This window comes from Dromiciops gliroides, chromosome 6, assembly GCF_019393635.1.
Source record: "Dromiciops gliroides isolate mDroGli1 chromosome 6, mDroGli1.pri, whole genome shotgun sequence".
NCBI classification, from domain to species: domain Eukaryota; kingdom Metazoa; phylum Chordata; class Mammalia; order Microbiotheria; family Microbiotheriidae; genus Dromiciops; species Dromiciops gliroides.
The window spans coordinates 168,797,144-168,812,133 of NC_057866.1; the positions used below are offsets into that span (position 1 = coordinate 168,797,144).

The 14,990-nt window shown below is 38.8% G+C and overlaps 1 protein-coding gene across 4 annotated transcripts in view; it reads left to right on the forward strand.

The window, feature by feature from the left end:
• Positions 1-14,990, forward strand: part of TMEM131L (transmembrane 131 like) — a 170,832-nt gene that overhangs the window by 80,675 nt on the left and 75,167 nt on the right. For all 4 annotated transcript variants that reach the window (XM_043972126.1, XM_043972127.1, XM_043972129.1 and 1 more), the window contains exons 4-7: positions 1,171-1,239; positions 7,268-7,391; positions 8,847-8,963; positions 10,335-10,445. In XM_043972126.1, the coding sequence (XP_043828061.1) occupies positions 1,171-1,239; positions 7,268-7,391; positions 8,847-8,963; positions 10,335-10,445 (421 nt within the window). The remainder of the gene's footprint in view (positions 1-1,170; positions 1,240-7,267; positions 7,392-8,846; positions 8,964-10,334; positions 10,446-14,990) is intronic.

Sequence of the window (14,990 nt, forward strand, 5' to 3'; positions counted from 1 at the left end):
TTCTTTTAAAATCAGTTTTGTTTTATCTTCTCTTCCTCTGAGGCAAAGTCCTGGGACACTTCACAAGCCCACTCGGAAGTAGTGTATAAAATTCGAACAGTGAAATCAAAAGAAATCTTTTACTATTCTTCCTGAACATTAATGTCCTTTCCTTCTCATGTACTTACCCCCAAAAGACCATTGTCTTGCCAGTGGAGGTGGGCAGGGCTAGGGAGATCCAATGTGGGCCCTTTTGTACAGCAGAGGAATCTCTGTCATGTGGAACTCTTTTTTTCTTTTTTCTTTTTTTTGGGGGGGGGGCAATAAGGGTTAAGTGACTTGCCCAGGGTCACACAGCTAGTGTCAAGTGTCTGCGATAGGATTTGAATTCAGGTCCTCCTGAATCTAGGGCCAGTGCTTTATCCACTGTGCCACCTAGCTGCCCCATGTGGAACTCTTAAAGCTTGGGTGGGTGTATTTTGGGAGTGCAGAGGCTTCTTCACAGGTGTGAAAGGAAGGAATGTTTTGTGTTGAGAACGAAGGGAATAAAGGTGGCAAAAACTGACCTTCCTGTCAAAGAAATCAGTCCCCAGAGTTCAAAATTTACCTCAACATTTTAGATTGATTTTCTCAATAAGGGTAGATCCATTCGTTGAAGGTCCTTCCATGTATTTCTAGTCTGTGCCCTCCCATAAGCTTTCTGCAGAGGGTCTTCCCGGGGCTCCAAATCTTAAGTTTTTGGAGGGTGGGTGTGAATGCCTAACAAAGAAAAAAAATGATCTTCTACAAAGTTTATAGAACTCCTCAAACAATTGGACTTTTAGAAAGCATTCCTTTATTTGAATCTAGAAAAGACAGCCTTAAATTTCAGATGCCCTTTTCCATCTGTGTGTGTGTTTCTGGAGGCCAAGTCCTACATTAGATTTTTCTTGTCCATTTTGATGAGATTAACCATGATTCATGAATAATAATTCTTGCCTAGCCAGAATTTCTACACTAGGTTTGAAGAACATTTTACTGTCAAGTTGGTTATGTTTAAAGCATTTTTAGAAACTGGCTCAAAATATCCTTATAGTACAGAGTTTTTATCCACATAAGGGCCTTTAGTGAGTTTGCCGTGTTTGTCTTAAGTTCAGCATGAAAATTTCAAAAGGATAATAATATTAATGCTTGTTTTCTTTTCCTTTTTAGCTTCTCAGATAAGCTGTCTAGTGGGAAGGGCTTATACTTTCAGCCTTCAGTCCTAGATTTTGGAGTACAGTAAGTATTGGATTTCTTTTTTTCTGTTTATACATTTTGTCCTTTTACCCTCACCTCCCACCCTCTGCCCCAGTCAGTTTTTATTTTATTAGTCTTAATACCATATCATGTTTCTTGTCTATCACATTATCCTCTGTGTATATATATGCACGTATACATGCAGCTATACACATACATATGTGCGGTGTATATATACAAACATACAAATGTAATGTAACTATAGATACATGCATATATATGTATCTATCTATCTAATCTAGTTACACTATATCCAGTGTATGTATGTATGTATGTATGTAAATAACCAAAACTTATATCATATTTTAAGGTTTGCATAGGGCTTTATACACATTGTTTTATTTGATCTTCACATTAGTCCTATAAGAGAAAGACTCTAGGTCTCATTACTCCCATTTTACAGGTGAGGAAACTGAGGCTTATAAAATTTTAAGTGGCCTGCTTACTCAAGGTCATAACAACTTGTAGGTTTTTGACATGGGACTCAGACCCAGGGCTCCTGAATCTTAGCCCTGTGTACTTCCCATTAAGGAAAAAGAGAAAGAAAAAGAATAAGGGATGAGGGAAAATTAGAGAAAGGAGGTTGCAAGAAAAGAACAAATATTTAATGGCATCAGATATTTGAAGGGTAAGTGCCTCCAAGTTGCATATGGGGTACAGCCTTTATGTCTTTTGAAATGGAATTCGTTCATTGGAAATAACAACTAAGGCTTTTTAAGGATCATAAAATGTTCTGCATACTTTTTCTCATTTGTTGCTCTCATCTTCCCTTCCAACAGACATTTTATTCAGCCTCTACTATGCCCTGTGTTAGGGACTGGACATATAAAGATGATAATAAATAATATGGATCCTTTCCCTCAAGAAATTTACAGTATCAGAAGCAAGATAGGACTTGGATGTTCCATTTGCTGAATGTGTGATCTTGAATGAGTTACTTAACCTTTTCTTGGTCTCATCATCCCTATAATGGAGATGATCTGTCTATCTCTCCATGGGACTATTACAAAGAGAGCACTTTGTAGATTGTAAAGGACTGGATATGGGTATGTGGGAATCATTATTGTTGCTCACTCCTTTGTGGACTCAGCACTAGAGATCTCCAGGCTCTCCTTGCTGCCCCCTTGGGGACAGCACGTGTAAGTTTTCTGGTTTTGCTTACTAATACATCAAGGTGGTACAGTGTAAAGAGTGCTGGACTTGGAGTCAGGACCTTGGCCAGGTCCTCCTGGTCCTCAGTTTCCTCATCTGTAAAATGGGAAGTTGGACTACATGGGCCTCTGTGGTACCTTTCAGCTCTGTATTTAAGATATTATGGGGGCGGCTAGGTGGCGCAGTGGATGGAGCACCGGCCCTGGATTCAGGAGGACCTGAGTTCAAATCCGGCCTCAGACACTTGACACTCGACACTTACTAGCTGTGTGACCCTGGGCAAGTCACTTAACCCCCATAGCCCCACCCCACCCCCCAAAAAAGATCTTATGATCACTGTGGTATTGAAATTCCTTTCATAAATGAAGGAAATTTAATCTTGGAAAGTTAATTTATAATCTGAGGCTCAGCGGGATTAAGTGATTCACTCTGACTTTGGATAGCCCCCACTTTCTGATACCTTCTTTTCTATTCATGTGCAGCTGATGAAGTTGGAGAAGGTCATAAGACCATGTTGATTGGGTTCACTACAGATCTTATGTTATATAATCTTAACGGGGCCCTCTTTGTAGCAAGACAATCCTTTTACACTTTCCTAATCAGTTCACCACACAGTGAATATCCCAGATATTTTCATTCCTCCTCAAACTTCCCATGGCACCCCTTCTCACCAATCTCTCAGCCAGGACCCAGTCTCAGACTGCACTGAAAAAACTGAACTCTCATTTATTGAGAGTTCCCCCTTCTTGCCTCGTGTATGTATTTCTCCACAGTCTCCTCTTCCACCCCTGTCTCACAGGAAGAGGTCATCTTTCACCTCATCAAGGCAGACTGCTGTCAGTATATCCTTGCTCCCATCCCATCTTCTCTCACATATAGACCCTATGTAGTCTCATCTCTTCCCACCACCATATATCTCTTCAATTTTCTCCCTTTCTGCAGGTTGCTTCCAATACTGCCTCCCCTATCATTAAAAATTTCCTCACTCCTCTGCAATCTGGCTTTCACCTTCATTCACCTGATATGGTTCTCTTCAGAGTCACTAGTGATCTCTTGTTTGCTAGCCTGATGACCTTTTCTGAGTCTTTGTTTTTCTTGACCACTTCTATAGACATTGTTCATCACCCTCTTCCTGATGTTCTCTTTTCTCCAGGTATTTGTGACCCACATTTTCAGTTCTCCCTCTGCCTGTCTGATATCTCCTTATTTTTTCATGCTGGATCTTCATCCAGGTCACACTCACTTTCTTGGTGTCCCTTAAGGGTCTTTTCTCTATCTTCTTCTTCCTCTGTAGTGTTTCACTTGATGGAAGACCTTCTAGTTGGTCTCCCTACCTCAGATTTCTCCCCACTCCATTCAGCTGTCGTAGTGATTTTCCTAAAGTACAGATTTAATCACATCAAATCCAACCTTCCTACTCAGTAAATTCCAGTGACTTCATGTTATTTCTAGGGTCAAATTTGAAATCTTCTGTTTTGACATTTAAAGTCCATTGCCATCTGGTCCATTCCTGCTTTTTCCAATTTTCTTATGCTTTAATTCCTTTAACATAGTTTATCATTTTGGGACACTAGCCTTCTTACTGGTCCTTGGACATGATACTTTCTTCCAAGTCTGTATGTTGTCATTGCCCTCATGTCTGGAATACTCTCTCCTTACTTGACTTTTGGCTTCCTTTTAAGACCTCTCAGATTCCATCTTCTAAAGGGGACCTTTGTTGTTATTTCCCCCCAATTACATTTCATTAATTTAATTGGCACTGTATAAACCATGTATGTATATGGCACATAGAAAGCACTTTTAAAAATGTTTGCTGATTTACCTACTGATAAAGCAAACTGAAAGTATAAGTGAAAAACTACAGTTTATGATCAGCATAACACAATGTCATAAATCTAGTTCTTTATTATGGATAAATTATTGGTTATGAAAGCTGGGGGCATTAAAATAATGGTTAATTCAGCCTTTGTTGTGATTAAAATTAGTTTTAAATTTGATTTGCCTGAATAGTAATGCCTTTCTGTCTTTGAAATGACTTTGTTTTCATTCATATTCATTATTTTTTGGGGGTCTTGTTAAGTAGGCAGACTAAGTATTTTATCTCCCTCCTCCCCTTTAATAGATTGGGAAACTGAGGCCCATATAGCTGCCCAAGGTCACATAGGCCATAGAACAGGGTCTAAAATCTTTTGTCAGTGGGCTTCCATCTGGTTTTCTTTCCATTATATCACACTGTCTTATGGGTAAATATTCTCAGAAGAAGAAATTTATTGGAATTTTTTACTTAAAACATTTTATTCATGGCATCTAAATGGCCAAATTATCAGTGTTGAGATGAATGTGGTTTTAATGCATATCTAATAAATGGGAGGATCAGAAGTGTGAGAATGGGGGGGGAGGGAAATGCAAGGATATGTTTCTTGACTACTTTGCTGTCTGGTTTCTGTTTTTGATACTGTCATTTACTCTGTGTGTGACCTTGGGCAAAATCCCTTTCCCCTTTCATAGTTTAGCTTCCCCATATATCAAGCAAGGATAATATAGTTTAATCCCACTTGACTCTACAGGGTTATTGTAAGGGTTGTTTTATAGGCTGGTGGCTTTGAAGTAGAGAGTGCTAATTATCCTGAGAAGAGGGTGGATTGATAAGGTATAAAATTCTGAGATTTGCCTTTCAAAGAGTGAACTTCCCTTTCGATTGTCCTTTAGACCCTGGGGAACCTGGTAGTTGTCTCTGGTAAAGGAAATTTAAGATCTTCATAACACTTTAAAAATAGCAGAGTGATAACTACTCCAGAGTCCCGGCCAACATTCCCAACCGTTTGATTTATTGCTTCACTCTGAGCTTATATGGAGGGTAGGATGGCTGTGGGCTCTGATTCTCCCCAATGCCCTTGGTGGTTGTGCCTGAGGAGATATTTTACACCTGTGAGGGAAGTGTTACATGAAACCAAGGCTGTTCTCCTAGTCGTGTTGGTAGGATATGAAGCATTTACATGTAAGCATTAACGACTTAACTAATTGATTCCTTTTTCTTGGAAATTAAAAACCAAGAAAGACATTGCTATTTAATTTAGTGACATGGTAAGACATTGGACCACTACAGTAGGACTTTCTTTGATCACAACATTCTTTGCTTGTTGTACTCGGAAAATATACTTCCTTATGAGAATCAGATCATTTAAAAAAGTCATCTTAGTGGATACTAGTAGTAGGTCCTTAATGAATGTTTATTAACTGATTCTAAATTTTTTTGTTAGTTAAAACAAAATCTTTTGATTTAGAGAACGAGGAGAAAAGCAAATGATTGCCATTTTAAAAGATGGTGTTGACTTTCCGGCAGCTGGACCTGTGATTTCATGGGTGGGGGGACCTCCCAGTGTGGAAGCACACTTCATAGATGTGGTTTGGCAGCTAATCTCTGGAATAGTTACAGATTAAGTGACTTGTCCTTTGTCGCATGTCTAGATATCCAGAGTAAAGTACATGAACCCAGGACTTTGTGATTTCAAGGATGACCCTATGTCCTTTACAGTGGCTCTGGATTATAAGACTATCTCAGTGTGGTTAAGGGAAAGCACATGTCCTTTTTTTCCTAAAGGAAAACAGCTACCCAGTACCACTGAGATTTTTGTTAAATTCAGAGAATAGTTGTGTTTCTTATCAAGTCTTCTTCATTAGAGCTACTGAAATTATACTTATGAGTTAAGTGACATTTCTGGTAGCCATCTCTGTTGTCTACAAGAAAGTTATTCTACTATAATCTAACACAGTGCCTAATAGGGGCTTAATGATTGCTGGTTGAATTGAAGCCAGTGTCACTATTGATTGAAGCAAGGACTGATACTGCACTTAGTGTTGGAGGAGAGTAAGGCATAAAGAGTGAGGTGGTTAAAGGAGTAGTTTGTTCTTCCAGGTCTATCTATGTATTAACTCCTCTTCTCCTTCTCTTCCTCAGTGGAGTTGATTGGTGGCAAGCAGTACGATAAAAAGTGATTAGTAATTATAGTCATGGTAAAGCAGCACACTATGATGGTGTTGTATGTTTTCATTTTTTACCATGGCAGTCTTTTTAGCATCAATTAAGTAATTTTTTTTTTCCCAGAACTACCGAGAAATAATATCCCTCCTGTGAGTTGAAAGGCCACTACTTAGAGAAGAGTAGAATCTTTCGCAAATAGCCTTTACACTTGATACCCAGGAAACAAAGCATAAGGGAATTGGGTTTTCATGTGAGCAAGCAAGTTTTCTCTTATCTAAACATGATTTGTTTTCATTTGAATTATGTGCACAAGTTGTAGAAATATATAGTACCTAATGTGTATTTTACCTAAAAAAGTTTAATGGCCCCATTGGATTCATGTAACACAAACCCCATTGGAGGTGAGATTGTCAGGTAAGGTCTGTGAGCTCCTTGGTTTGGGGGATTCCCATCCTAGGTAAAAATTGAAGCCCCTTCTCATCCCTTGTGTCTCTTACCTGGATCTTTTGACAAATCTTCCAGTGAGAATCAACTCAACACATTGGGGGCCTTAATCCATTAAAAAAAATAGTAAGTACCAGCATAGCATATGAGCTGCCCTCCTGATTTTTACATTGATTCAACACCCTTAAAAATAGCTTTTTGGGGGGGGGCAGTCCTATGTATAGCATCACCATGTCTTCCCCTGGCCCTTTGGTTTGGATTAAGTTTTATAAAAGGAAATGCTATTTCTTACTGTTGTACTTTATATATTGTGAAGGAACCAGGACTTGTTGCATTTTTTTAAAAGAAGGTAATGAAAATTGATCTCTTGTAAAAATATGTGTAAATCTATACACATGCATATATAATTTTTTTTCTCATTTTCCCCCTTAGGTTATTGGGACTTCCCACAGCTAAAATATTATATGCACATAACCCTAGTAGGGATAAAGAAGTTGTAGTGAATTCAGTGTTTACAGCTTCTAGACATTTTCATGTGTCTCCTGTTCATTGCAGGGTGAGTGTTGATGTACTCTTGGAAACTATGTGGAGGAAGCTTGCCAAGGTTTCATGCTTTCTTTGGCCCAAAGTCTTCATTTTCTGCTTGTCTCCCCTTTCCCTGTTTACCCTGGTCTCTTTCCTTTGCTTATTTGCGTTGGTGTTTATTTTTTCCAGAAGTTTTTTTTCTTTATTTTGGGGTGGGTCTTGATATCAGCATATAAGGGAAGAAAAGTTTAACCTTCAAACCAGATAGTTGGGTGTACACATATCAAAAGGTTTTTACTACAAATGAAACCACATATTGTGAATTTTTAATTTACCACAGATTCTTAAATATTCACTAATTAGGAAAAAATTGAAGCATTTTTCCCCCCTCCAGATTCAGTGAAAACTTACTTAACAATTCAGTCATGTAGAAGAGGGTATGTAGATGATAAGTCTAACTAGCTGGCCTAAGTACTTACTCACATAGGGCAGCTAGGTGGTACGGTAGATAGAGAACTAGTCTTGGAATCAGAAAGACTCATCTTCCTGAGTTCAAATTCGGCCTCAGATACTTACTAGCTGTGTGACCCTGGGCAAGTCACCTAACCCTGTTTGCCTCAGTTTCCTCATCTGTAAAATGAGCTGGAGAAGGAAATGGCAAACCACTCCAGTATCTGCCAAGAGAACCCCAAATGGGGTCACAAAGAGTTGGACATGACTGAAAAATTTCTTAATGTTTTGCATTTGAATGCTTATTTCAACTCTGTCTAAAGTTACATGCTTGCTTATATCCACCTTCAGTTTTGAACTTGGTTCTTGTAGTGGGCCTAGGAGAATGGCAGAAGAGAGACCAATATGGTTTTATCATCTTGACGCATCCCCTAAATGACCTTTCACTTATTTAACTCAATCATTTGAGTACTCATATATGTGTTCTCCTCTATATTTATGTAAAGATGAAAACTTTGGTGAAGAGCAGAGATTCTTAACTGGGGTCCTTGAACTTTTTTATTTCTTTTAACTGTATTTAGAAATGATTTGTTTCCTTTTAAATCCTATGCATTTTATTTTGTGCATTACAATATATTGTTCTGAGAAGGGTTCCATTGGCTTTACAAGACTGCCCAGGGAGGGGTCTGTGACACACAAAAGGTTAAGAATTCCTGGTGTTGAGGAAAAGCTTTGAAAGTTTTGAATGTTTAGTTTGAGAGGAAAGATCTAAAGAAACACATAAGCGGCTTGTGTAGAAATCCCAAATGAAAGTTGAAGGACTTGGGATCTCTGTTGCCAGTAAACCTTTTGGTATGTTCTTTTGAAAAGTGCCCACAAATTCAGGGATTCTGATCTGCTGTAGAAGTACAGAGGGGTTGTCAATCTTACTGTTTGTAGGTTTAAGTAAGACAAAAGTCATCTAAGTGAAGGGATTATAGAGATACTTTAATGATTGGTTTCGAGTGGGTGGTTTTAACTTATACTTGTCTTTCAGGTGATTCCAGCAATGGGACAAACTTCCTTCAGAATCATTTTTTTACCAACTGAAGAAGGGAGTATTGAAAGTTCTTTATTTATAAATACATCCTCTTATGGAGTTATTTCCTACCAGGTGAAGTAATTTTTTTCCTCCTTTTCTAGTAAATTTTTTTTGATCTTAACTTCATTATACTGTTTACCTACAAAGACCCTATAAAAAGAAAAAAAAAATTCTAAACAGCTTTGGAAATGTCGGCATTGTAGTGTTCTAAGACCCCTGGATTCAAAGGGTCATCCATAGCCCTTTGGTTATTTCAATCTTAATCAATTGAACCCCCTCTTCAGTCCCCACTTGGTCACAGATCACTGACTGGTTCTTTGCTACATCCTCATATGGTCCAGTGTGACCTCATATCGGTCTCTCTTTTAAAAAAAAATTTTAATTAAATTTCTTTTTCTTTTTTAAAAAATATCTCTTGATTTTTGACAGATACTGGAGTCTTTTGAATATTCAGTTTTTATATTACAAAATGTAAGAGGCATTTGTTTATAAAGTAAACTTGGGAAGTCAGTAATTTTGTCATTCTTCTTTCCATGTGGACTCTTTTGGAATGTGCGAATCTCTTTTTGGTTATTGGGATGACTAAAAGTAGTAATTTCATTAATTAAGTCAGAGTTTCTCTAACTAAATCCAGTCAGTCTGAGGGCAGCAGTCATGTCAAAGTAAAAAAAGAAAGAAAGAAAGAAAAAGAAAGAATTCAGATAACAAATACTTGTTAAAATGCTCTGGACAAAGCATGCTCTTTCCAGAGGTTTGGAGCCTTGAAGCATTTTTTTAAAGAATGTTTTTATTTCAGTTTTCTCAATTATATTTAAAAACAATTCTTGACATGCATTTTTTATAATTTTTGAGTTCCAAATTGCCTTCTCTCCTCTCCCCCTCTTGAGAAGACAAGTACTTTGATGTAGATTACACACGTGCAGTCATGCAAAACACATTTCCATATTACCCATATTGCAAAAGAGAACACAGACCCCCCCCCACCCCCCAAACCCCAAGAAAAATAAAGTTAAAAATAATATGCTTCAGTAGGCATTCAGACTCCATCAGTTCTTTCTCTGGAGGTGGATAGCATTTTTCATCCTAAGTCCTTCAGAATTGTCTTGGATCATTGTATTGCTGAGAATAGTTAAGTCATTCACAGTTGATCATTGTACAGTATTGCTGTCACCACGTACAATGATCTGACTCCATGTAGCATTTTTATAAATAATTTTCCTTGCCCTCATGTAGTTTACAGTCTATGTAGTATAAAAACTTTCAGCTTGTAGGCCTGTGGTTTTCTGGAGGAGAAGGTATTTAGAAGCAGATCCTTTTAAACTCATGAAGATCCTTGAAACTTAGTATCAGGAATGTAGACTGGAATGGTAAATGACATTTAATGACCTTTTGTCTTTTCATAATGGTATAATTTGCCATTTGCCATTTATGGTACCATTACAGGTCTTTGGAACTGGAACTCCACAATTCTCCACTGAAGGGTCTACAAAACAGTTAACAAATGCTCATTTGCTGCTTCCCCATGTCCAGAGTATCCAAATTTCTCAAACACAGGTAAGTTTTTGAGAATGGAAAAAAGAATATGGAGCCCAGGAAGGAACATCTTCACCTGCCTTTTGTATCCCTTAAGTAAAGATGGTTACTGGGAATTCCTAGGCATTCTTGTCTAGAACCTTGCTGAGTATAGAATATGGTCTTCACATTAGGTCATTAGGCCATCACATGAAATTGACTTGGAAACTCTAAGGAGCAGTAAGAGGAGGATGTTATTCTTGTGCTCTTCTGGTTATAAGCACCTTAACCCCTAAGAGTTGTGGCTTAGTTAAGGAAACATCACTCCTTAGTGGACCATTATGGAGTATTGTCCAAAAGGTACATAGGTTCAAGGAAGCTATAGCTAAGTTAAGGAAATCTAGCTCCATAATGGGAATTTAGACATGTTAGCAGGTCAGCCCTAAAACCTGAGGGCAGTGCTATTAGCAACAAATACTATTCTGTTGAATCAAATAACCCTTTAATGCCACTATGAGTGACTAAATACTAGATCACCCCTCAGTGTGGCATTTATTTCTTAGGTGTGTGACTTTTGATCTTTTTGGTTGGCTGTGAGCATTGGTTTTATTTGCTTGGAGTAGGATGGGGTCAAGTTTTGCTGGACTGTTTTTCATTTTACATCTTTGTTTAATTAATTTTTTTTTTTTTTGGCGGGGCAATGAGGGTTAAGTGACTTGCCCATGGTCACACAGCTAGTAAGTCAAGTGTCTGAGGCTGGATTTGAACTCAGATCCTCCTGAATTCAGGGCCAGTGATTTATCCACTGTACCATGTAGCTGCCCCTACATCTTTGTTAAAAAGAAGGTTTGCAGGTTTGATGAGAGTAAGGGATGTTTTTAAAGAAGACGACAAAAGTAAATAAAATTGTATTTAAAAGTGTATATTTGTGTATGATTTTTGCTTGGTAGAGCTTGGCCCTCACCTCCACACAAGTGCATCTTTTGGTCTGTTTTCTAGAATCAGAAAGTCCTCTATATCTATAAAATTGGTTTTTAAGGTTGTTAACTTTAAAGTTGATGGGTAGTGACCATGCCTATTTCCTATAAGTCATCTACCTTTATGTCTCACTGATGCATTTTTTTGGGTTGTCAGTTTTTCCTCAAATTAGTGTCACTCTTTTTTCTTTTTGATAACCATTTACATCACTTTTACATTTACAAGTGCCAGGGAAAATAAATGATGCATAGTCAGTAATTGTCTTGACTTTTCACGGGGTGAAACTTATTCCACCCTGGCTAGCTTTCTTTGCCCCTTCTGTCTTGGATCTTTCCTTTTTGTGTATGTTCTGATTTTTCCCAACCCTATTGTAAGATCATTAAAGTTAAGAATTGTCATTATTTCATCTTTGTATCTCTAGCTTTTAGCACAGTGCCTCACAATTGCTTAATGTTTGTTCACCACAGTAACTCTTGCTTTGACCTGCCATGCCACTGAAATCTAGTCATTTTCAGCTTTCTAACAAGTTTTATTCTTCCTCTATTTGTTTGGTTTTGGGGTTTTTTTTGGGTACTTTGAGCAGTGAAGGGGTAAAATTTTTTTTACCTAAATTGTTTTTGGGTTTAATTAAATGAATGCAACTGTATTAAATTTTAAATCCAGAATAAAAGTTAGTGAAGTCTGCTATTCCATTTGTTCTATCACAAATGCTGCAAAAATGGTGACTACCATAGAAACCATTTACAAAAAAAGAAGGAAAGGAAATAAGCATTTTGTTAAGTGCCCGCAAGGGGTAGCTAGGTGATGTAGTGGGTAGAATGGTGGGCCTGGATTCAGGAAGACCTGAGTTCAGTTCAAATCTGGCTCTAGACATTAGCTGTGTGACCATGGGTAAGTAAGTTAACCATGTTTGGCTCAGTTTCCTCACCTGTAAGGGTCTCTTGGAGAGCCTGCCACATATTAACTGGGCAGAGAGCAGACTGGTAAAGAGAACATGCTGATAAGAAGTGAAAATAGGATTTTTTCTCTCTGTAAGCCAGGGAGATATTTGCCACAGGGCAGAATCAGAGGATCTCAGATTTAGAGCTGGAAAGGACCTTGAAGGTCATTTAGGCCTGTGCCTTCGTTTTACAGATAAGGAAACTGAGGCTGAAATAGGGGAAATAATTTGCCTAGTTATACAGGTAATAAGTCAGCTGGGGGGTGGGGTGGGGTGGGAAATGGTAGACTTCTGGACAGCTGTGTCATAATGGCTCATAGTAGATAACTTCCCTTGTAGAAAAAGAAGCTCTTTGTGAGTGGGGGTACTCAATAATTTTTTTGGCGGGTGGGGCAATGAGGGTTAAGTGACTTGCCCAGGGTCACACAGCTAGTAAGTGTTAAGTGTCTAAGGCCAGATTTGAACTCAGGTCCTCCTGAACCCAGGGCCGGTGCTTTATCCACTGTGCCACCTAGCTGCCCCCAGTACTCAATAATTTTTAAGAGAATGAAGATATCCTGAGTCTAGAAAGCTTGAGAGCTACAGTGCTAGTGAGGGAACAGCTATAAGTCAGGTGAATTGTAAAAGGGATTCTTGGACAAGTTTGCGTTGGAGTAGAAAGCCTTTCATGTCCCTTTTAGCACAGATACTCTGTGGTTCTGAAGCCAGTAGGATATTATTTGCATGTTTTTTGGTGAGTAGCTAGTGTTTGCTTGGGTTTTTTTGAGGTGCCTGGATATCTGAATTCCTGAAGAGTAAAGGGCTACTGCGGTTTAATGCACAACAACAGAGCTTAGACTCAGGTGAGCTTGTGTGCTATGTAGCATTACATCCATTTATTTTGGAAATCGATGGTTATGTTGATAGAGGCCAAATCTCCCTCTTGTTTCCTAGCATCATTTTTTGTTCATATTTATCACATGAACAAATTGCCTCATCTGAGTAGCTGTTGGTTGAGACAGAAACAGTATTATTTTATAGAATGTCATACATACAGGATGCAGACGTTGGTGTGTTAGCTTGTAGATGGTGAAACTAATATTAAAATGACAAAGGGGGGCAGCTAGGTGGTGCAGTGGATAGAGCACCGGCCCTGGAGTCAAGAGTACCTGAGTTCAAATCAGGCCTCAGATACTTAACACTTACTAGCTGTGTGACCCTGGGCAAGTCACTTAACCCCAATCGCCTCACTTAAAAAAAAAAAATGACAAAGGAATGGGGCAGCTTGGTGGTGTAGTGGATAGAGCACTGGCTGTGGAGCCAGGAGGACCTGAGTTCAAATTCAGCCATAGACACTTACTTGCTGTGTGATCCTGGGTGAATTACTTAACCTTGATTGCCTTCCCCCCATTTTCCCCCCATAGTATCCCCCCCCCAAAAAAAAAGATGACAGAGGAGGATAGGCTCAAAGGAAGTGGGATTTTTTTTATCATTGTGGGAGATGAAAGTTGTGCTACAGAAAGTACCGACTGGATCACTGAACTGGAAGTTCAGATCCTGTCTCAGTTGCTTACTGTCTCTGTGATTTGGGGGCAAGGCTTCTCTGGGTCTTGGCTTGTAAGGATGGTAGAAAGAGTGGTAGCTGTGAAGTTGGCATCTGGATTCCAAATTCTTCCTCCACTGTGAACTTGGGCAATTCACTTAACCCCTCGGTCTTGGGTTACATTGGCTGACACCCAAGGTCCCTTCCAGATAGCCCAGATCTCACGGATTATATTTCTATGACTGTGGTAGTCAGAGTTTTATAAACTTTGGTCCTTATTTCCTTTGTTATGTGAACTCTTAAACTTTTCCCCTAAACCATTTCTTTTTATTCCATCTGAAATAGAGACAACTTGGCACAATAGATAATATGCTGGGCTTGGAGTCTGAAAGACTGGATTTAAATCCCCTTTGACATTTACTAGCTGTGAGACACTAGGCAAGTCCCTTACCATCCTTATGCTTCTGACAACAACATCCCTAGGACTTGTCAACCACATTATGGCTAGGCCACAGTCACATATTCACTTTGAACTTCGAGGCCATGACGTCATAAAATTACAGAACTGGAGGGGACCTCGGGGGTCACCTCATTCAAGGGGTGACATTCCTGAGAAATAGTCACCCACCTTCCATTTGGATGACTCCCAGTGAGGATAAACTCACTATCTTCTGAGACTTGCATGTCTGGACAGCTCTGGTAGGGAATTATTCCTTAATGTTGTAGCTGAACCTTTATCTCTAGACACTTATTCATTAAACTTTGTTAGGCCCTCAGGGGCCAAGCAGAACAGGTATAATCCTTCCTCTCTTGTCCATGACTGTTTTGAAATATTCTGGTGGGACTTTGCTTATGTCAGTGTACAGTTCTTATTCATAATTGTGTTTAAGTGAAATAATGCCTAGTCATTTGAAGTCACTGCCAATTATTTTTACTGGGTTTATAAGCTTGATTGATGTCACTACTTAGAGTTGCACTGGTTTTAATTCTTTTTATAGGGTTGTCTTCCTTTTCAGTGTCTCACAAGGAGTTTTCCCCTCCTTTAACACCTATTAAAAATGCCGCCTCCTTTTTGAAGCCTCCTCTGATTGATGGAATGGAAAGGAATCTATTACTCTTTTGCAATAGCTGCACCACCTTCTCACCT